Raw genomic sequence first — 22,973 nt, 5'->3', positions numbered from 1 at the left:
CATAAAATTAAAAAATACCCTAAATGCTTTACTGAAATATAGCAAAAAAACCCACTTTTGAACCAAGGTCACAATAAAAATATATATTTATATCACACTTATAAGTTACAGAGTGCTTTATAAGCATAAATATAGATGAACCTTGCCCTGTAGAAACAACAGAGAATCATACGATGTAAACAATCAATTGGTACTGCATACATGACAACAGCCCAACCCTACTTAACTTTCCATGTCCCAACTGAGCCACATTAACAAGGCATGTACTGTTTTCAGTAGAGGAGTTTTGAGGAGTAGAGGCCTTCTTGAGATAAGGGAACATTCTCGAGATAAGGGAAAGCTCTCACTGCCCCACTGGGTCTAATCAGACTGGTGCATGGTGCAAGTGGACCTGGGAAGGCAGATTTTAAAGTGCCAATAAATCCTACCCCCCCCCCTTTTCTGGGCCTCAGAACCCTTCATGAGTCTCCTCAGTTCTGCACCAGCCAAATAGCTGATTCAGCTCCAAGTAGACCCATCAGGACAGCTCAGGCTCTACACAAGATAAGGGAATTGAAGTTCCCTTACCCAAGGAGGCCTCCAGCTGCTTCTTTGGCCCCACAGGGTACAGTAACAGCTTTTTGGGCACCACTGTATCACAGTGTGGTGGCCGGGGATAGGATTGGGCCCCAAGAAACATCGTGATTTTTAACCGATTTCTGCCCAGCCCACAGGTGTACGCCTTTGATCCCTATTGTGTATATGCAACATTGGGCAGAAATGGCTTAATTAAAACACACCAAAGCAACGCATGAACAAACCTTCTGCACAGTGATCATAGTTATCACTGCCTGGCTTAGTTGTTGGAAGCTTTCTGTATGTTCAGTCATCATAAATTAACTGTGGAAGAGGGAAGCCCATTTGTGATAAGGTAAATGTGTAATAATCACTATGTGAATCATCTTTTGTTTAATGCATGACAAGTGAACCAGTTCTGATGCATGGTATTTAGGCTGAAAATAACATCAGTGAAGCATCTGCAGTAATTTAGGTACGTCTATGCAGACTTTTTAACATCCTTTCAGTCTCAGAAAAGGCGTGAAGGAATCTACCTGCAGAATTGTTGCCTTCCTGATGCTGATGCAAAGGAAAAGTGGTTGGTTTAAAACTGATACCAACACACACCTGGCAGTTGGCCTGCAGGTAATAGGAGTTGGGTCAATGTGATTTTCAGAGAACACAATGAACATCTGTCTCCCCTGAAAGGAAACTCAATCCTTCAGCAATATCCCTTAACATTGTTTGGCAAGCATCTTAATACTTGTTGCATGCTTTAAGGAGAAGTGAATCAGAATGACATGATTTGCTGTTTGGCTTCCCCAAGTATTTTGTGTCACCTCAACTGCCTGTTACATAACATTTGTTGAGATGTGGGTGTCAGCTTGCTCCAGCATATGAAATACATTATTATTATTGCTTATTTACATGTGTATTTTCACTGCATAAACAGGAAATGCCAGGAAGATGGAATTTGGGCACAGGAAGTTCACTCACACGAGCCCTGTTGAAATGAATGGCAATGTGTGTTGTTCACGTTTCATTTCAGTGGAGTCTGCACAGGAGAACTTCCCACACCCGTTTCCATTGACTTGAGTGAGAGCTGAGTTAAAAACAAAACTGTAAAGACCTTCTCAGGTGTTCAGAGAGATCAGCTGCGCTTTTTCGATTTCAGTGGATCACACATCACCCTGAAGAATCCAGTAAACGATAGAGACTACGGAAAAATTCTAACTGGATGGTACTGGATAGCAATACATTAGGATATTATTATTATTATTATATTTTTGCACAGGCATGTTGTTTTTGACTGCATTTTGTTTGTATCCGCCTATCGAATGCTTCCCAAGGACCTAGGATAGGTAACTATTTTTTGACTTCGTGATGTTGCGTTACAAATATTGCTGGAGTATATGCGCTGTTCCTAGTAAGGCGGCCTTTTGTAATTGGCTGATGGTACTTGTGCTCAGCCCGATGGTGTCCAAGTGCTTTTCCAGCAGTTTTGGGATAGTATCCAAGGCCCCTGTGACTATTGGGATTACTCTTGCTTTCTTGTTCCACAGTCCTTCAACTTCTATTTGTAGGTCGTTATACCTGGTGATTTTCTCCAGTTCTTTATTTTCTACTCTACTGTCACCAGGTTGTTGTTATTATATTTAATGCATTTCACAAATCATTTTATATCATAACGAGGACAAAAAAAAGCATCATCTGTTTCAAAGGGACTCAGAAACAGAAGGGAAACACAAGCAGCAGCCACTGGAGGGATGCTGTGCTGGGTTGAACAGAAGTTACTGTCCCTGTCAAATATTATAGAGTCACCATTTTAAAGGGTGCTGATTTGCCCAGTTAGTAGGGCTTAAAAGAAATATTTCTATGAGCCCTGCTACTAATCAATATATCCAATCTAGGGCTGCCATTTCATTAAATGCATTTTTGTCAATGACTCATCTGACTTTCTGTCAAGTAAAATGTTCTTTTATTGTTACACTTTTCCCTAAAATGTGTGAAGAAAACACTTAAAAGGTACCGGATTTGAAAAACACTTTTAAATCCCCATTTTGCACTGGACCCAGTTTGCTATCCTGCATCTCATCTGTGACATTGAGATTGCATTTTTGATTCTCATGTTCTGGGTCAACCCTAAAACTGTGTCATTTCTACAGAATTGGAAGCTGGGATTAATCTTACTTTATCTTCTTCACTTTAATCCTAGAATAGGAACAATTCTGGACTGGTCACTACAAATAGTACAGGGATTCTAATTTTTGCCTTTGAAGTGCTCTGATTTCAGCATCCTAGGGATAAACTAGGCCTGTTCTGTGATGTAGCCTGAGTACAGTCCTGCTACAATTACTGCAGTGTAGAGCCACAAACATCTTGGCTTGCATTCTAGGACAGTGGTTCACAAACATTTTAGTACCAAGACCCACATTAGAATGTGTTGGGACCCACGAGAAGTAATACCAGCGATCCTGGCCCGTGTACCACCGCCTACAGCTCCCAAAGGGCCTTTAAAGGGCACTTCTGGTTTTCAGATGAAAACCAGAAGTGAAATTTTAAGACCCTTAGAAGACCTTTTGAAGGCCGGGGAGGTGTCCCTGGCTCTCAGAAGGTCTTCCAAGGGCCTTAAAATGTCACTTCCAGTTTTCACCTAAAAATCGGGGAACACACTCTGGAGGCCTTAGAAAGCCTTCAGGGGACTGCAGAGGCTGTGCACTACCTCCTCCAGCCTTCCAAAGGCCTTCAGGAAGGACAAAAGGGGCAACAGTGGGGGAGCTAGGAAGACAGTGCCACTCCTGCAGGTGTGGTGCCCTGGGACATTTGCACCCCTTGACCCCTTAGGTATGCCAGTGGGAAGTGATGTCATGGCCAGAAGTGGCATCATCAATTTAAGCTTCAATCCAAAATTTCCATTACACAGTGCACTCCTGCTACTGTTTTGCATAGCTCCGAAGTCAAACATTCCAGCTTGGAGGTCAAAGCAGAATGCAGATTTGGATCCTTCTCCAACCACACAGCTCTCCCCCCTTTCCAGCGCCCCATCTTTCCACCTATTCAGGGCAAAGCATCATGCCTCTCTCTTAGCAGGAGCATGCCCTGCCCAGCAGCTCTGTACCCTGTATTTTCAGCTCTGTACTTTCAATGGTGGCTGAGCTGGGTGCTATGCAACCCACCTAAACGTGGGTCCTGGTGGGTCTCAATCCACAGTTTGAGAAACACTATTCTTGGGTGTTCCCACAGGCATTTCAAAGAACCTTTTTTTTCCCATAGCTTTTTAGAGCTTACCTACTACCGTAGTGTTATGTGTTTAAGCTTTACCTCTCTTTAGCTAGCTAGACAACCAGTGTACTATTACATTTGAAAGCTGCCTAGCTAAGCGAACAGAAACTGCATCTTCTCATTCCTAAGCACACTGAGTTGGAGAATGTGGGGAGAGAGGCCTGAAGGTTGAACCACACCTGACAGTGAAGCAAGAGCTTCTTAAAAAGCAGAACTTCTGGTTTGTTGTTGAATTCTGGTTACTGTTATTTCCACAGTGTCTGAATTATCTCAAGTGCCTAATTAGCTCTAACAAAGTAACTCATGTAAGATGCCTACATAGATGGCTGTGATGAAGAACCATGTGATGTCATTCAAGATCACTGTGAATATGTTGGACTGGAGATGCAAGTCCATGCTGGCTCCACCCTAAAACCACACCACAGGGCCACAAGCAGTAGAGGGGGTGCAAGACACTAAGTTTTGCAGGGAGCCTCACTGCTGCGTGCAAGCAGCCCCTTCCCCTTGGAGCCATTCTGAGCAGGGGAACAAAATGGAAGTGAATGCAGGGAGGCAGACGGGATGCCTCCATTTTGCTCCACCCCCACCTGGAATGGCTCTGAAGGGGAGGGGGAGGGGCTGCTCACAAGCCATGGTGAGGCTCCCTGCAAAACTTAGTGCCTTGCACCCCCTCTAGCTGTGCCACTGTCCACAAGATCACTTTCTTTTCTAGTTATTTGAATCTGCATGTTAAATCCTCTGTTTTGTATAAATTTGAATACTGTATGTTAAATAGTGGGTCCATGTGAATAAATGAAGGCCAAGAGATAACAGCTCAACACATTTATTTTATCTTCAGAACAGAACCTAGCAATGCAAACACAAGGCAAACACTCCTTGCTTTATATCCCTTAGCTGTACCCAGATTCTCCACGATTGGTGCTGTTGAATCAGTCTCAGTCCACCTGATTGGCAGGCTAAACTAGAGGGCCAATCAGTTAGTAGGCTCTCTATCCACCTCCTGATTGGCCAGCCATAAGACTGGGCCAATAAGTTATGCAAGATTTTAATTACTTGCAGGATTTTTGATTACTTGCATGCATAACACTGTACACAGATCCATCTCTGTATTTAGTTATAATGCAAACAGTGCTGGTGTCACTGGACTGGAGCCCCTGAAACAGAGCCCTGCCCTGCCTCTGCCAAGCTTACCAACAGTAGATGATGTGTAGCTCCTTCCTCCCTATGTATTAGCAAACATGGGCAGAGAACCTGTAACAATTCACTAGTATTAAGAAAGCTGGGGTGTTGGTTCAGAATGGACTTCTGATGGGCATAGGCTTCAACCACTTGAACCATCAACTAACTTGGCTGAATATCCAGGTCATTCTTGGACCATCTGTTCACCTTTTTAGTTTTGGGGGTGATCTATCACACAAGACTTAAATGTATGTACTGTATATTACAATTCAGGATGAAGACGAATGTGTTTGTGGCACTTGTTTTCTTGGCAGAAGACTATGCACTTGACAACCTGCCTTTATCTACAAGAGTCCCCAAAGCAAAGAGAAGGGACATTGCATGTATCTCAGTTGTATTTGCAGAAAAGTACAAGGGAAAAATGCACCCCCCTTTTACAACCTAGCCCTATGCAATGATTCCATGGGTACCACAAACATACAATGGGAGGAGATATAAAGGACTTTCCTCATTTCTTTGCCCCAGTTAATGTTCATCTCATGAATTCTGAACATCTGAAACATGAGGTTTTTTTGGGCATTGTGGGTAAGCTCCATTTCAGCCTTGTGCATACTGCTTCACAGCTTCTCAAATTTTGTTATCAGTTTTGAAACAAAGGTAATTATTTCACATAAAAGTGTCCTATAAGCACCATAAAATCTTTGTCCCCAAGGCTACAATCCTATGCATACTTACCTTGGCGCAAGTTCCATTGAATTCAGTGGGATTTACTTCTCAATACATATGCATAGGATTGGGCTATAAAGCTTCTGTCTAATTAGTTATATTAAACATTCACACTTATATATCAATAAGATATAAACATTTCCCAGTTTTGGAGAGTATCTTTTTGAGATTAGCAAATTAAAGTTTGGTTGAAATGGTTTGAATATTTTACCTCATCTGTCCTAACCTCACAAAGACCACAACAAAAGGATTACATTGTGATCTTTTCCATATTTTTTTCTTTTACATTTCTTTTTCAGTTCTAGCAAGAACAGAACTCCAGTATTTCCATGTTTATCCAGCATTTATTGGGCAATTCATGAACTGTGACCACGAACTGTCAGAAGTGATTTACATGATAATAATGAAGTAATTTTTGAATTCTTCTCCTGATAACAACCACACTCCTGAATCCTGTTTCTCTCTCCACATCATCACCACTCTGAATGCTCAGTTGAACTTTGTCAGGCAGTTAGAAGAGAATCAGGCTTGCATTAGTAACTGCCAGGAAAGAAATTGCATGCTTGTATGCAGAAGAGGGAAATTGGAGGGGTCAAATACCTGCTACCAACGGAGTGGAATTGGGAATGATTAAAGATACTGCTTTCCATAGACTGAAGCTGCAACTTAAGGGGGGTCTTGGAAGCAGATATCTCTAATGATTTCACAGCATTTTGGATTTCTAAGCTTGAAAGTATGAGTCTTGGGGGCTTGCAATGCTTGCATTAATTACAAGGTGAGCCTAAGGTCCTGAAAATTCTTCTCCAACTCCAGTTGAAATCAAAGCCATAGACGGTCAGGTTCTTCTTCCTTGCTCCTATCCTACCTGTCCATCTCAAAGCCCCTCCAACCTTCTCATCCACCTTTTATTACTGCAGCAAAGGTGGAAAGAAGGCCCCCTCCACTGCATCCTTTGGCATCGGCAATAGCTGTGAATTAGCCACTGATGCACTGTGAGAATTACATGTTCCAATATTTATAATACCTGACTCACAGCTATGACTGTGTGCTAGGTGCTGGAAAGAGTGATAGAGAGATATTTGTCCCTTCCTCCCCCACAATGCTGCCACTGGGACAGCAAACTAGTTCAGTGGGTGGGTGTCAATTTTATTGTTATTTTTACTGTGCAGGTTGGCCCTTCTTATCTGTTGGTTTGGGACCCACAGATTTGACTCACTGCAGATCCTGACTTGCATCTGGATGGCTTCACTGAACCTCCCAGACACAACTAGAAGTGTCTTCCGGTTGTGCCCAGGAGGTATTCTGAGGTGTGACATCCCTGCACCTCCCAAGGCCTCCCACATGAGGTTCTGACTAACACTTTGGGTTTGACAAAAAACTAGAAGTGTCTCTCAGAAGCCTCTAGGAGGCTTTCTGAGGTGCATGGAGGCCATGTGCAGCCTCCCCACAGCTCAGAACACCTCCAGATATGACCAGAAGGCACTTTTATGTCCATGGGTCCTCTGAGTAACCCCATGCAGATCTCAATATTTGTGGATTTGGTATCTGTGGGGGGTTCAGGAATGAATCCCCCACTGATACCGAGGGTCAATTTGTATTTGAAGTTTATAGTGGCTTTTATTGCGTTTTAATTATTGTAAGCTGCCTCGGGCATGTTATTTTAAGAACATGAGGTATACATTTTAAATAAATACAGTATATTTGCAATAGTTAAGCAACTGAACACAACTTCCATGTTCTCATCAGCAACCAATTGTTACAGGTCATTTAATAAAATGAAAAGTGGTTCCACTGCAATTTTATAGCTGGTAATTTGCTCTACTTCTAATCAAACAGCTTTCCAGAATCTTAATTCTTTCACATTTCCAAACAGAATGTAGAAAACCTGCCTGATATTCTCCAGGAACAGTGATGGATTATACATAAGTTTCAATTGTTGTGGGTGAAACCACAGATGATGGATTTTGAAAAGGATTTTCCCGCAAATGCATTTCAATCAATTTCTTAAGTACATAGTTCCATAGCCAATGTCCCACAACCTCCCTTTTCCACATGCAGCAAATTCCATGTTACTCAGAAGTAAGTTCCACAATAGGAACTTAGCCAGCCAAGAAGTGAACCTATTAATTCCAAAGTTTTAACCCTGAATACATTTTCAGCCCAGTCTAAACTAAATCCCCAATCCAATGCAGTTGCATCAACAGAGCACATGCTGTATCATCCAGGGGCAGTCCTGAGGCCTCCTCAAAGAAAGGCACTTACTCTTATCTCATGACAAGCCTCCGCTTCCCCAACAGCTCTTTTTGGATCTGTGCCAGTTATTTTGCTGACACAACTCCAAGAAGTGTATGGGAGAGGGAATGGGTTTAGAATTTAGCGCATGCCAGCGCCATTGGGTTCCACCACCCTCCCTCCCTCATTCCACCACCTAGCCACTTCCTCACCCCAAAACTCCCCCATCGCTTTCCCTCCCCACCCGATTCCACCCACTCCCCACATCCACCACTGGCAATCCACATCCTTCATTGCAGGAGGTAGCCAGCCTTGGCAGTGGATCTCTGGCACTTCTGATGTTGGCAGGAACTTTGCAAACCACATCAGGAATGCTTTAAGCTAAAAACAAAGGGGGATGGAGTCAAAAAGAAACAAATTCAGAAACAGATACAAGAGTCAATAATGAAAGAGACAGTGGAAGAAATAGGCTTTGGAGTATGAGATCAGAGACTCACAAGAAATTACTCTTCTACACCAGAGAAGCTAGTAGGAAATATTACCTGTGGTCCCTTATGTCTATACACTAACGCACGGTGTTTGGGAAACAAACAGGATGAACTTGAAATCCTAATAAAGGAAGGTAAATATGATCTCATGGGTATCATGGTATCTTGGTGGGATGAGAACCATGACTGGAATATAGGCTTCAAATGGCCCCATCCTATCCAGGGTTGGGCCAGTGTGACAATAGAACACAGTTCTGCTGTCATAAAATAGTTTTTGATGGCAAGCACTTCATGCTGCCCCCAGCCATTTTAGGAGCAGTGCCGCAAACTGCCACAGCGCAGGAGGCCCACCGCCAGACCCAAGAAGGCTGCTTGCTGCTGAGAGGACAGTGGATCAAGGCTGGGAAGGGGGCAATATCATTTGCAGCTGCGACACCACTATCCATCTCTCTTCCTGGCCTTAACCTGCCATCTTGGGTCCACCTGGACTTGTGCCAGCTAAATTGCTGGTGTAGATCCAAGTAGACTCAGGGCCAAATCCTATCCAATTTTCCAATGCAACTGTGCCAATGGGGTGTGCACTGCTTCCTGTGGTTGGGAGGCAGGCCTCCTGAAGGTAAGGGAATGTTTGTTCTGTTATCTCAGGGCTGCATTGTGGTTGCACCAGTGCTGGAAAGTTGGGTAGGATTGGGCCCTCAGAGAGGTAGGGAAGTCTTACTCCTGGGCAAGGGAATAAATGTTTCCTTATGTGGAAGAGACTTCTGGAACTGCCCCTCCTCCGCAGGATGCAGTGGTGTTGCTGCAATGGCATGAGAAATATAGGTAACATTATTAGGCTTCCCAGATGTAACTTGTTCAAAAGGAACAGACTCAAAAGGAAGTGCTTTTTGAGTCTCCCCTTTCAGTCCACCCCAGCCAACATCGTGGACAGGCAGGTCTGCAATATTTACAGGAAAATCCTGAATTCATCCTAAGCACAAATCTTTTCTTCAGGCATGTTTGATTTTTCAACATAATGTTCGTTATCAAAGTGGCACCTGAATCCACAGAGCAGGTAGTTGCTGTTATAGCTAATTAACAAGGTTCTGTTGACAGAAATTACTCTTCTGAAGAGTAATCTCCAGTTTGAAAGTGTCAACATTTTGGGGAAGATCTTTAGAATCACTTTCTCCCATACAGATAAATCTTTTAGATTGCGCAGAAGCCCTATCAAAAAATGTTCCTAGCTTGTGTTGGGTCAGAAACATTGTGGATTGAATGGCTTATTGAATGTGATGATTGAATGGCTTATGCAGAGCAAGTGAGTTGGAATCCTGGAGCTCCAACAAGGGTTGCCACCTGCCAAGTCTTTGATTCACATCATTGTGTTCTTAATGTCCGTTCCTTCACATCCATTATGTTGCCAAAAAGTTGGAACCCGACCAGGTCAGGTGTCTTTCTGTGTGAGGAAGCTTTTCAATTCAAAGCAAAAAGGAAAACAAAAATAAATATTGTGACCTACATAGGCTACTGTCCATCTGGATAAATGTCCCATTATTTTATTCTTCTTTGCTAATGCTTTAAAATCAAGGAACAGAATTTCATGAACCAGATAAATCTTTTAGATTGCTCAGAAGCCCTATCAAAAAATGTTCCTAGCTTGTGTTGGGTCAGAAACATTGTCATGATTGAATGGTTTATTGTGATTTCTTACCTAATGTAATACTCTACTCTTGTTGCTATATCTACATATGCCTTTCCAGTAATCCAGCCCCAGGTTTCCAAGTAATATATCTGCTTCTGAAAACATTATGTAACATTTTCATTGGTTGAATTCACCCAGCTGAATGCACTGGCTCTTTTTGTTTTGGTGTAGTTTGTACTATTCACAAGAGTTGGATGGTTTAACTCTCTGTGGAAGCATCACTGTTCTCCTCCCGATATATAAAATGCTATCAATCTTTTAAAAATGTGTCATCTTTGTAAGTCTCTTCTATGGGGTGGAAAGAAAGAGATTCATTAGGTTTGCCTTTGGCTCCTTCAGTGTTCTCATTCTAGGTCACGCTGCCCTTTTTACATTGCCTTTGTTTCTGCTTTTTATAGCTAGTTGGTAAGTTATGCCTTAACCATGTTCCCCGGGGTTTCCATTTCAAAGCTTGTCTTATAACATTACTATTTTGTAGCCTCAGCCTGTCTTCCCATTTTCTTTCTTTAGCCCTGATCTGTATAACTTCTGTAGCCCATCAAGCCAGATTCACCCACCAGCCATGAATTTTTGCCGGACAGATTTTTTTACAACCTTTCCATTTTTCCCAGTTCCAGCCAGGCAGCAAAAAAGAGGATTATCAAGCTGTTGGTAGGCCCTAGTACATCGCAGTAAGAAATATATGGCGTATTTGGCTGTTATTTGAATATTTGTAGTGGGTCACAAAATTCTGTGAGCTTCTTCTCTGCTGCTCATTTATTATCCTTGGTTGTCATGTAACATTAAAGATCAGCAGATCTTGCAGCAGCAAGAGTCCTTATTCCTAAGAGCTACTGCCGAAAACCTGGTGAGCAAAACATGTCTTTCCGCATGCCAGAATCAGTACAAATTGATGATTCCTGAAAACAAAGATCATATACTAACAGCACAATCCATGTGTGTTTACTCAGAAGTAAGCCCCACTGGATAGTGCAATCCTAACCCCTCCCCGGAAGCAGGCACAAGTCCCTTGTGCTGGCTCCCATCCATCGCAAATGTGCCGTAGCACTTCACAACAACTTGGGAGAAGGATAGGCCAGCACACAGATGTGCACTGGCCTCACAGAGCCAGCCCTGCATCTGGAGGAGATAGTTTTGTGCCAGCCCCGGCAGGCCAAAACGGGGTGGGAGAGGGTGGTGGGAGGAACAGAGGTTGATAGGAGGTGTCTCTGGTAAGGGGGAGGGTGGCCTGGAGGTGGATCAGGACTGGGATCCTATAGGGCTGCTTAGGGCATTTCTTGGGGTAAGGGGAAGGAAGTCCCCTTACTCAGAGTTGTGCCCCAGCCTGCACCAAACCCACACTGGACAGAGCAAAGGCCAGTCAGCTTGCCTGTACCAGCACAGGTTAGGATTGTGCCCTAAATGGGTCATTCCCCCAGAAATGTGTGCTTATGATTGCTGCCTAAGGTTTCATGTGGTTGTTTGTTTTTTCTATTTTCCTGCTTCATATTTTCATAAACCTATCCTATTCAATGATAATAAACTGCCTTGGGCAATGGTTGTGCCAGTCCATGGGGGCCGTTTGGGAGGGACAGTGGAGTAGCTGCTCTGGCACTCACCATCTTGGATTTTCTATAATGCAATTTGTCTGTCCCCACTGCAGTAACAGCCACATTTCATTAGAAAGAAAAGAGGTAGAAGGTACATTTGCACAGTCCCAGCAAGGGGGAGTAGCTCGGGGGCTTGCACCAGCCCAGCCATTCATAGGGCCAGCTGTTTAAATGCCTTGACAATGACAGCAAAAAAGGCCCTTTTTCCTGTCCTCTAGCAATAACATTTTTCACAGATAGACGGATAATGTAGTTTAATGACCTTTACACGTCAGAAGAAAGGAGCTAATTTAAAACTTGCAAAATGACCTAATAAATCCTAATTAGTTTAAATAGAATTGCTGACCTACTTGAAATTGCTGAAATACAAAGTAAGGTCAGATGTAACTTGGATGCCATCTGTGTATGTGTGTGTTTAATAAGTACATTCTGCCCACAGAATCAAAGACTGGAATGAGGTCTTAAGTTTATCCAAAATTTGATTGTTACTGAAGCAAGTTTGATTATATCCAGCTGCGATAAATAAAAGGTTTTATAGTTCTGTTGTATTTTATATAAGTTTACAAGAGAAGGTGGGCCCCAGTTTGTTATTTAGGTACATTCAAGAGTTTCAATGCATCCAGGGTCTTTTTATATATTTGAACCTGTACATAATTTACTTTGATCACTTGCCCCAAAAGATGCCACTGAATGGTTATAAACAAATCTGAGTGCATTAAATGGTTCCTATGGGAAAATGTGGTGGTTGGCAACCTTCAGTCTCGAAAGACTATGGTATAAGCCTACAGCATCCAGTATTCCCAGGCGGTCTCCCATCCAAGTACTAACCTGGCCTGACCCTGCTTAGCTTCCAAGATCAGACAAGATCGGGCATGTGCAGGGCATTGGCTAAAAACTATTCAGCATCACAACATTTTCCTTCCCTTTAAAAAGTGAGTCCAACCCTGTGGGGCTGAGTCCAACTGCAGTCAAAAAGGCATTCCGACAGCCCAATTATATTGGACCTCATTGCTAACACAATGCATGTCTGCTAGTAGCAACTGCTGAAAAACCATAAAGTGCGCTCTGGAAGCGTGCCAAGTAGGAAGGCCAGAGCCTTCACACATGCGCCAACAGTTCCCTGGTCACCCACTGACAATGGTAAGATGGCAGGGGAAGCAGGAGGGGAAGGGAGGGAAGAATGGGGGGTAGAAACTGGGTGGGAAGGGTGGAGGAACAGTGTAGAGAGGCTGTGGGAGGGGGTGAGAGGTCTGAGATGACCCATTGAGGAATGGTAGGCTTACAGAGGTGTAAGGGGGTTTATCCCTTTTTGCCTTTGAAGTCTCCCAATCCGCACTCTCCCCCCACCCTCCACTGAATACAGCACATGGTTTTTTTTTCATGGCTGCACCTGTGGGAAGGTAGAATTGGACTGCAAGTGTAAATGCTTTTAAATTAATCCTTCTTTTTAGGGCATTGGATTTTAAGTATTATTTTACATATGCTTTATTGTGCATGTTTTAATCTTGTAAATCTCCTTGAGCTTGTATCCTGGGGAAAGGTAGCGTAGAAATCTTCTAAATAAATAAGGGCCCAATCCTATCCAACTTTCCAGCACAGGTGTAGCCGCAATGCAGCCCCGAGGTAAGGGAACAGATGTTTCCATACCTTGAGGAGGCCTCTGTGACTGCCTTCCCACCACAGGATGTAGTGCACGTTGCTTTGACACGGCTGCACCAGCACTGGAAAATTGGATGGGATTGGCCCTCAGGTCATCAGACTCTGTCGTGCCCTATCCAAAATCCAGATCATCAACCAGACCGTCCCCCCCCCGATCCACTAGGATGAAAAGGGTTTTAATAATATACAAGTGAAGCCTCCGTATCTGCGGATTCTGTATCTGTAGTTCTTGCTCAGTGTGGGTCCCCTGGACTGGCGTTGGGCCAGACTTGACTGTCCCTGGGCTTCCCCGGGCTTCAGAATACCTTATAATACCTTATACCTTCAGAATGCCTCATATACCTGGGCAGGAGGTCTGGTCTAGAGGGTAGAGCCTCCATTTGCCTGAAGATAACATCCACAAGGTCGCCAGTTTGAGGCCACCGGCACCATGCGACCTTGAAGCAGCTGACAAGCTGAGCCGAGTTATTCTATCTGCTCTGAGCGTGGGAGGATGGAGGCCAGAATGTGAAACCAGATCAGAAAGAAACATCTGAATGTTGTGGTTCTTTTAAGACAGAACGAACTTCTTTCAATTGTAAAAATCCCTACAGGGATTTAAATAGCCTGCTTATGTAAACCACCTTGAATAAAGTCTTGAATAAAGATCAACAAAGGCAGTATATAAATACCTGTATTATTATTATTATTATTATTATTATTATTATTATTATTATTATTATTATTATTATAAGGGCAAAAAAGTAACTTTTGATTTCCCTCCAGAAATCAGAAGTTGCATCTTTTCAGCCCTAAAGGCCACTCTGAGGTCACATTCTGAAGCCTGTATGGCCTCTGTGGGCTTCAGTAAGCCTCCAGAGGTGACAGGAGTGCACCTCCGGATGGCTTAAAGGAGAGAAAATGGCAGATTAGATCATCCACAGTTTTTGGTATCCACAGGGGGTCCAAGAATGGATGCCTTGCAGATATCAAGGCCCCACCTGTATATCATTTTCCTAACAGCAAATGCTCCTACAATTTAATGTATTACAGCCCAATCCTAACTTTCCAGCACTGATGCAACTGCAGTGCAACCCTAATCTAAGGGAACAAACCTTCCCTTACCTTGAGGAGGCCTCCATGATTGCATCCCCACCAGAGAACACAGCGTATGCCCCATCAGCAAGGCTACACTGAAGGTTGATTACGATTGGGCTGTAAGTCTTCATTGTTTCAATGGCTATATTGAGGGAGGGGTTCTCAACTTGTTTTTTGGGGGGGAAGAGGGAGTTGTGTCTGGCCAGATTGCAAAGAAAGCATAAGAAATTAGGAGATTTGGGGATACCACAAAACTAGATGATGGCAACAACTTTCCTCTTTGTAGCTGCCATTATTTCCCCAGAAGCTGTCTCTGAGGGACACTACATCGTGACATTGTGTCCCCATGTTCAGCTGTAGCTGTTCTGTAGTAGTAAACAGGGATTGACTGACTGGCTTTTCTGTGGGTGTGTTTGAGGAACCATTCTGAAAATAAATTTTTAAGATGAAAAATAGATGGATTCATATCTACACATTGACAAAGACACTATTCTCCCTCTTCTTCCCTCTTCTCAAATGCCTGGAAGAAGGTATCCCTCATTCCAAACAAATAGCATTCAGTAGTGAGAGATTTTTCATGTGGCAAAATGTTATTGCTTCCCATTTCCATTGCTAAGTAATTTGATTGGCTCTGGCTGAAAGGAAGCCCTTGTTGTTGGTGGTGTAACCTAGTGAGGCCAAGCTAGACATGATCATTCAATTCCTCCACTGTGCCATGGAGGAAAAGAAATAGGGAAACCCTATATATTCCAATGGTACATAAGCAGCTGGATGCACTGATTTGATTGAAAAATTGCCGAGGAGGGAAAGCAGCCTCTCCCCATGACTGATGTTCAGGTTTGCAGGGCTGCATTTCAGTAAAAGCTACCCAAAGCCTGATCACATTTCTCCCAGCATCTCATCTGCGACCTTTGATTCTTTCCATGTAAGGAAAAGAAATTGTTTGGTTTTTGAGAGGACAAATCGATTTTAAAAAATGTACCTGCATGCCACCAGAAGCAAGTGTTCCTTGACATTTTAAAATCTCTGATATGTTTGTTGTTTTGATATTTGGGAGAGGGTGTGCTTCCCTAAAAAAAATAATAGTAATCAGTGGATTCAAAAATGTAATGGTGTGTAATGGCTAAGACTGAACTGAGGAAGTTCTTTCACAGGAGAACTTCCAGATCAAAAGTGGGGGTGGGGAAAAAGGTTTTGAGGGACACTAAAACTAAGGGCACAATCCTAACCAGGTCTACTCAGAATTAAGTCCTATTGAGTTTGGTGGGTCTTACTCCCAAGAAAGTGAGGTTACCCTGCACATGCCCAATCTCGTCTGATCTTGGAAGCTAAGCAGGGTCAGGCCTGGTTAGTACTTGGATGGGAGACCGCCTGGGAATACTGGGTGCTGTAGGCTTATACCATAGTCTTTCGAGACTGAAGGTTGCCAACCAGTATAGCTACAGGGTGGCAGTGCAGTAATAATAATAATAATAAAATAATAAAACTTTATTTTTATCCCGCCCTTCTCCCAAAAAGGGACCCAGTAAGTACTGCAGGTGCTGCAATGTGCTGTGTAAGTAGCTGCTCCCACTCACCATCCATGCCATTCTAGACAGCAGATTGCAATCCAGAAGAGGCACTGTTTAGTGTCTCCTGCACATTGCATTTTGCCACCGTGTGGGGCCACTTACACGGGGCTTTCTGGCACCTGCAGTGCTTAGCACACTGCCTCCCCATAGCTACACTACTACTAGAAATTTATTTCTAAATGCAAAATGCTGGGCTCAACTTTGTCTAGAACCCATGGTCACGCTGTCTCACATGGAAGCCATTCTCTCTATCCATGAGCACGTGGAAAACAACTGATGTTCTCCAGTGAGGAGACCATGGCGCTCTGCGCATACTTTCTTTTTTAGAAGTGCTGTACAAACTCTGATGTGGAGACAGATGGTGAGGTGCTCTAAAAGTTTGCTGTGTCACTGAAACTAAAGGTTGTCAGCCTGGATCACTGGATCCAATTACCAGTCTGACTGACTGAGGCTGCAATCCTATCCACACTTACCTGGGAGTAAGCACCATTGACTACAATGGGACTTACTTCTGAGTAGACATGCATAGGATTGGGCTCTAGGTTGTGTGTCTATTCTGATGTTGCAAAACCTGTTTCTCCTTAGGGCAGAAGCCAGGGTTGACTTTCAGTTCTGAATCAGTGTTAAATATACCCTTTTGGAAATATGTACAGTAATTGGAATATTTGAACAATAACTCTGTAGGCTAGTTAAGACCTTGCTTGAGGGCAGTGCAAGCTAGAAATGTAGTTGTAGTATTTTATTTTAATCAAAATGACTTTTGTTTAGGATCCCTCCAAATACTTGTCAATCAGTAGGTTTTTCTGTCAAATTTTTCTATAGTTGCAGTCTACCTGTGGGCAGGTAAGGCTGTGTCCCCTTTACAGGCCTCAAGACTTTCTTGTCCCTGGATGTCCTTAGTCTGGGTTAGGAAACCTGCCATATAAGAAAAGCCCAGCTGGATCAGGCCAAAAGCCCATCTGGTCCAGCCTCCTGTATCTCATAGTGGCCCACCAGATGCCTCAGGGAGCACACAGGCAACAAGAGAGGTCTTCCAGCCAGTTCATAAGTGATCTTCAAGCCAGTTTATGATTCCATTCACACTCATAAAGGGGGGGGGGGAGATCTTCCAGCCAGTTTATGATCTCATTCACACACACACACATGGGGGGGGATCTTCCAGACTTTCACACACATACACCCGCCCCCTCGCCGTCCCTCCACCCTCCCTCCTTTGCTTAGGTGGCATGTGCTCCTGCCTGGCTGCCCGCAGGCCCACCCACTCAGCTGCCTGCCTGCTTGCTCAGCTGCATGCCTTCCTGCCCACCTAACCGCCCTCCCTCCATCTCTAGATGGCATGTGCTACTGCCTGGCTGGCTGGGTAATATGCATCTAAATGAAACAACAAAGACTCCTGGGTCTTTGACATGCACGAGAGAGCACAGGTGGATTCATTCTGCTTTGAGGATCCCATTTTTCAGTAGAGGTAGCTAGGACAAGTTTTTGGATGCCAATCAAATTATGATTCTGGAGAGCCAATGGGATTCCAGGTATTACACATTTTTATCTTGTTATCAAAATTATGCATTCAGCTATTTTATGACTTGAAAATATGAGGCCTTTATTTCACTTTGGGTTTGGAAGTGGTTTAGCAGAGGCTCTTAAGATTCAGCGCTGAAAAATGTACCACAAGTGGAGAAAATAATTTCAAATAGAATCTCTTTCCGTAAGCAAACCTATAGATTTAGAAATTCTGCTGTATACAGCTAGAACACTGAATGAATATTGTATTGTGATGGTGTTTTTTGCTTTTCTTTTCCAGGAAGAAATCATTCCTGTTTTCTGCTCTGTACGCTGCCTTTATATTTGGTGGTCGGCATGTAATGAACAAACGAGCAAAATTTGAGCTGAGGAAACCGCTAATAGTCTGGTCTCTGAGCCTTGCAGTCTTCAGGTAGGCTTTCTTGTGAAAGGAATGTTTTCATTTGTTTTCAGAACAGGTTTAAACAAATAAGAACAATTTTTATTTATGCTGCCATCCTTTATGCTTTTATTTATGCTGCCATCCTAACCACACTTACTTTGGAGTAAATCCCACTGATTCAAAGGGACTTATTTCTGAGTAGACTTTCATAGCTTGTCTACTGTGTTGTTTATTAAAAATAATATGTATCTCACTTTTTCCCCTGATATGATGACACAGCAGTTTGTATTACAAAGCAACTAAAGCAAAAGAAAGAAAGAAAGAAAGAAAGAAAGAAAGAAAGAAAGAAAGAAAGAAAGAAAGAAAGAAAGAAAGAGCAAGGAAATGCTATCAAGAAATTAAAACATAAAAACAATGCCCATCAAAGTCAGAACCCCCTAATTAAAATCATAGGGCCCAATCCTATCCAACTTTCCAGCACTGGTGCAGCCACAATGCAGCCCCAAAGCAAGGGAACAAACATTCCCTTATCTTGAGGAGGCCTCTAGGACTGCCTCCTCACCACAGGATGCAGCACATGCTCCATTGGCATGGTTTCACCAGCACTGAAAAATTGGCTAGGATTGGGTCCATAATTCCCAACTCCTATCAAACCCCTAATGCAAAGGATCACCCAACCTCAAATGCTTTTCAAATTAGCCAGATGTTCACTTGGTGCCTGAAGGTGAGGTGTGGTAAGTATAGTAACAAAGGAAATACAAATGACCCTTCTGAAATTATTGTCCTCTCATGCCTTTAGTTTTTGGGATCACATAACATTCCAGTTACGGGGGACGGGGACGATGACAATGACCATGATCTCCCAAAACAAAATATGAGTGAAAAAATGTGTGATGCTTCTTAACATCCCTAGCATCACAACTTCAAAATTAAATTGGTACCTACAGTGGGCATACTCCATTGGGAGCTCTGTGGAAATGCATGGGAGACATGCACCACCGTGTGGTCAGATTACACATCCTGAAAAAGCACTTATTTTCTGCTATTTTTGAGGACATGATGTGCCATTGTTATCATCTAAGAGTAAATGAATAAACTGTGAGTCGGGACCTACTAGGTGGGTCATGAGCCAATTTCAGGTGAGTTGTGTAGCACCTAGCTCAGCCATCATTAAAAATATAGAGCTGAAAACACAGGGTCGAGAGCTGCTGGGCACTGTGGGCTTCCTGATGGAAGAGAGGCATGGTGTTTTGCCCTGAATAGGTGGGAAGATGGGGTGCTGGAAAGGGCAGACTGTCATGTGGTTGGAGAAGGATCCAAGTCTGCATTTTGCTTTGACTTTGCTGGAATGTTTGAATTCCAAGCTATGCAAAATAACAGCATGAGTGTGCTGTTTACTAGGACCTTTGACTAATCACAGTTTTGGTATGAAGCCCAAATTGATGATATCACTTCCAACCATGACATCACTTCCAGGTTCATGACATCTCTGCCGGTGGGTTCTGATAAATTTTCATTCTAAAAAGTGAGTTCCGGTACTGAAAGGTTTGAGAACTACTGCCTTTGAGACCCTTGTCCAAATAAAGTTCTTCATGCAGAGATAGGTGACATGGGACAGATTTACGAGAACAGTTTCACTTTCAAAATCCCAGTTTATTTTTTTTTTTTAATATGCCAGGCCACTATTTTCATTGGATCTCTGCTTATTGTTCTGCAGTGATCTGTAAGTCAACTAGTCATTCTTTCTGAACTGGTGCTGAACAAATGAAGTTCTGAATCAGAAATGAGCAAAAGCCAAGGAAAAACCTTAGCCGCAGGCTCTTCAATTGTGAGTTGTTTTGTGGATCAGATAATTCCATTATAGCCATACAAAATCTTTATTTTTTTCTTATTATTTTCTTATTAATTTATATCCCGCCTTTTCGCCCAGCGGGCACACAAGGCGGCTTACAAACACCATTAAAAATACATTAAAAAACAATTTACAATAATTAAAAAAAAACTAAAAACAAACAAACCCCATGGATTTTCTTATAAAAGCAAGAACGCCAGCCAGCCTGTCAACAATTAAAAGCTTTTTGAAATAAAAAGGTTTTCAGTCCACGCCGAAATGTTAGCAATGAGGGAGCAGTTCTCAGTTCTAAGGGGAGGGTATTTCACAGTTCGGGGGCCACCACCGAGAAGGCCCTCTTCCTGGCCGCCGCCCCTCTCACATCTCTTAGTGGCTGCACTATTTTCTTCTATGTGTCAAATATTTCTTGTGTTCATTTAAGTTCAATTAAACTATCAGCCTTTTTATAGTTTTACAGCGCAATCCTAACCTGTGCTGGACCAGGTAGGCCAGGAGGCCTGCACTGTATCCAGCTCAAGATAGGGCCCCTAAGTGGCTCAGCCAGAGGTAAAGCAAACTCTTCCCATTACCCCCAGGTAAGCCGCGACAGCCCCAAAGGGTCTCCTCGGACTTGTGCCACCTCCTGAGGTAGCATAAGTCTGAGAAGAGCAGAGCGGCTTGAAGCCGCTCCGTGCTGTTCGGGAACAGGGGTTGGGATCCAGCATAAGAGCCTGGTGCCAGCCCCGCCTCCCGCTTCCCATCCAACCGCCCCCCGGTGAAGATGTTTTACTTACTCTTGGGATCCTAGCTTTTTTTGTATTATTAATTAATAATACAGGACTCTGTCCCTGAAGAATTAATTAAGAATTATTTAAATGTTACATTACAATTATGAATTCATCTTGGGGAACTTTAAAGATTCCTATGTGACTTCCTTAATTCCTAGGAGATTTCTTGCCAACCTGAATGTTTAAACTAACATTTGAATCTTACCTTGCTATGTCTAATCTGGCATCTATCCAGTCTTGTAACTGTGGCTATGGTGGATCTAAAAATATTTTCTTAATAGAATCATTTGCTGTTTATGGTCAAGTCTCTCTAAGGTCTTAGGGAGTCCTGGACATAACTAGAAGCTTCATTACATTTATTTATTTATGCTGGATTTAATGAAGTCCACCCAAATAGAACAGAACAGATGAGCCATTTCAGTAGATAGGAATGATACAAGACAGCCATACTCTGTGTTATATAAGAAAACATAATGAAACAAAAATGAAAATGAATTTCTAGGGGGCTTTTTGGAGGCTTAAGGAGATATAGCGCTGCATTTTAATTTTAGATAAATTCTCAGAGATTGTTCGTAACAGAACTTATTTACACAATCAAGATTCAGAGGCTACTGCCATAAAGTTATTCCAGGGTTGTTATGGCACTAATGAAGCCTAGGGTTTTCTCAGCCTAGTTCAGCTGCAGCCTAACTAGGGTCATTCAGTCGCTGAAAATGTCAGGTGAAATGACTGGTGAAAAGTTGAGCTCTAGGCCTTCAACTGAGATCAGCATGATCTTGTGAGGTTCATATTCTTGTGAGGTTCGGGTTCTATATACATTCAGGCCTTAGAGCTTTCCATGGCTGGAAAAAAAAAAATTAGAAGTGCAGCGGAGGTCCCTTCATTGGGGCCAGTGGAGCTTGGCCCCACTGAGAAAGAAGAAAAATAAAGGAAAATAAAAATGCATTAAAAATCTTGCATTGTATTAAATTAATCAATTAAAGATTTATGTGCGACCTAGGCTAAGCCGCTATTGGATACCACTTCCTTCCAATTGCCTGACTCCGTATAGGAAGCAATTGCCATATCGGGAAGAAAAGGCACAATTCTAAAGAGCAGATTAACTCTCCCTTCCTTTGCAATATAGGCTTTGTTCCTAGTCTGGCAAACAGGCTGCCCAATGCTACTGAAATTTCCCTGCGTCAATGCAGCAGGGCCAGCGCAGCGTGAGCTGTATCCCGTAAGGGAATTTTGTGGTCCGGGGGGTCTCCAAACTAAAGGAAGAAGAAACAAAGGAAAAGAGCCAGTGACACACCTGTTGAAAATGAACTGCTCTGCCCATTAGTAGACTACAGTCCTGAAACATACTTACCCAGAAATACGTACTTTCATGCATACTTACTTTCAAACCGCTGAAATCAATGAGACATATTCAAAGCATGTTTAGCATGTGACTGTTCATTAATATTTTGACAGCTTAAATTTCATTCTAATATAGTAGTAGATTTGCATTCAGAGAACTACTTGTTAGGTCCACCAGGCACATGGCATGTGTTTTGAGCTGGATACATGGAAGAGACAAAACCCTTGATCCAGTGGTTTGTTGCAAGTATATTAAACCACTTTTGTTACTCTGGATTGAGGATAATATCTCCACAACAGCCAGAGGAGTCTACTGGCACTGTCTCCTTGTCCGCTTATCAGTTTTGAAGTTTTACTCAAAGGTTTCCAGCTGCTCTAAGCTGAAAGTCATTGCAGAATTTGATTACTGGCTTGGGTGGCTGAAGCTTTTTTTTTTTTTTTTAGTTGCTGAATTTTTAATTATAGAATCTTATTTTGATTTTTTAAATCATTTTAGCCAAACTGAGCCTTTGAGATAGGGAAGAATTGTAAATGTAAATAATTGTATATTGAATAACATTCATGTTTATATTAAGTGCTTTCCCCCCCCCTTTACATAAGATTTTTAAGAACCTCACAGTAATGTGCTATGAATATAAGAATTTGATAATAACAACCTAATCATACTTAATTCCACTGGCATTCCTTGAAAAAATAAGGCATGATCATCTCGTGTGGTATTAGCACATTTTCTTGTGTGATTCTGTATTTATTCCTCTGCAACTTTAAATATATTGGTTCAAAACAAATCCTTTAAGGCAGTTATAAACAGACTTCTTGTATTATGGTGTAACAGGCTGGTGTATTATGTAGGGAATGATAGTTTTGTGTTAACAGTCATTAGCCCATATAATTGACCAATCAGGCTGTTCCTTCACTTCCTGTTACAAAAAATCAATCTAGAAACCTAACCTTACCTCGTACAGTGAAAATGTAAGTGCCCAACCTGCATATTTTAAAGTTCATCATTTGACAAAAACAGGATGCATTTCCCAGACTAGCCAGGATGAAGAAAGTAAGATTACTTTCCAATAATCTTGTAATGTT

General features: G+C 42.6%; 1 protein-coding gene and 2 pseudogenes across 1 annotated transcript in view; 2 read left to right on the top strand and 1 right to left on the bottom strand.

The window, feature by feature from the left end:
• The window catches only part of ELOVL6 (ELOVL fatty acid elongase 6), a 103,187-nt gene that overhangs the window by 68,501 nt on the left and 11,713 nt on the right, over positions 1 to 22,973 (top strand). Inside the window, exon 2 of the mRNA XM_066631984.1 lies at positions 17,826 to 17,957. Coding sequence (XP_066488081.1) covers positions 17,826 to 17,957 — 132 coding nt within the window. The remainder of the gene's footprint in view (positions 1 to 17,825; positions 17,958 to 22,973) is intronic.
• On the bottom strand, positions 12,497 to 12,613 carry LOC136656732 (5S ribosomal RNA; annotated as a pseudogene).
• LOC136656771 (5S ribosomal RNA) lies at positions 15,729 to 15,849 on the top strand (annotated as a pseudogene).

The sequence above is a fragment of the Tiliqua scincoides genome, chromosome 6 (assembly GCF_035046505.1).
Source record: "Tiliqua scincoides isolate rTilSci1 chromosome 6, rTilSci1.hap2, whole genome shotgun sequence".
NCBI lineage: Eukaryota > Metazoa > Chordata > Lepidosauria > Squamata > Scincidae > Tiliqua > Tiliqua scincoides.
Note: the sequence above shows the minus strand (reverse complement) of the source record. Positions and strands in the feature narration are given on the sequence as shown.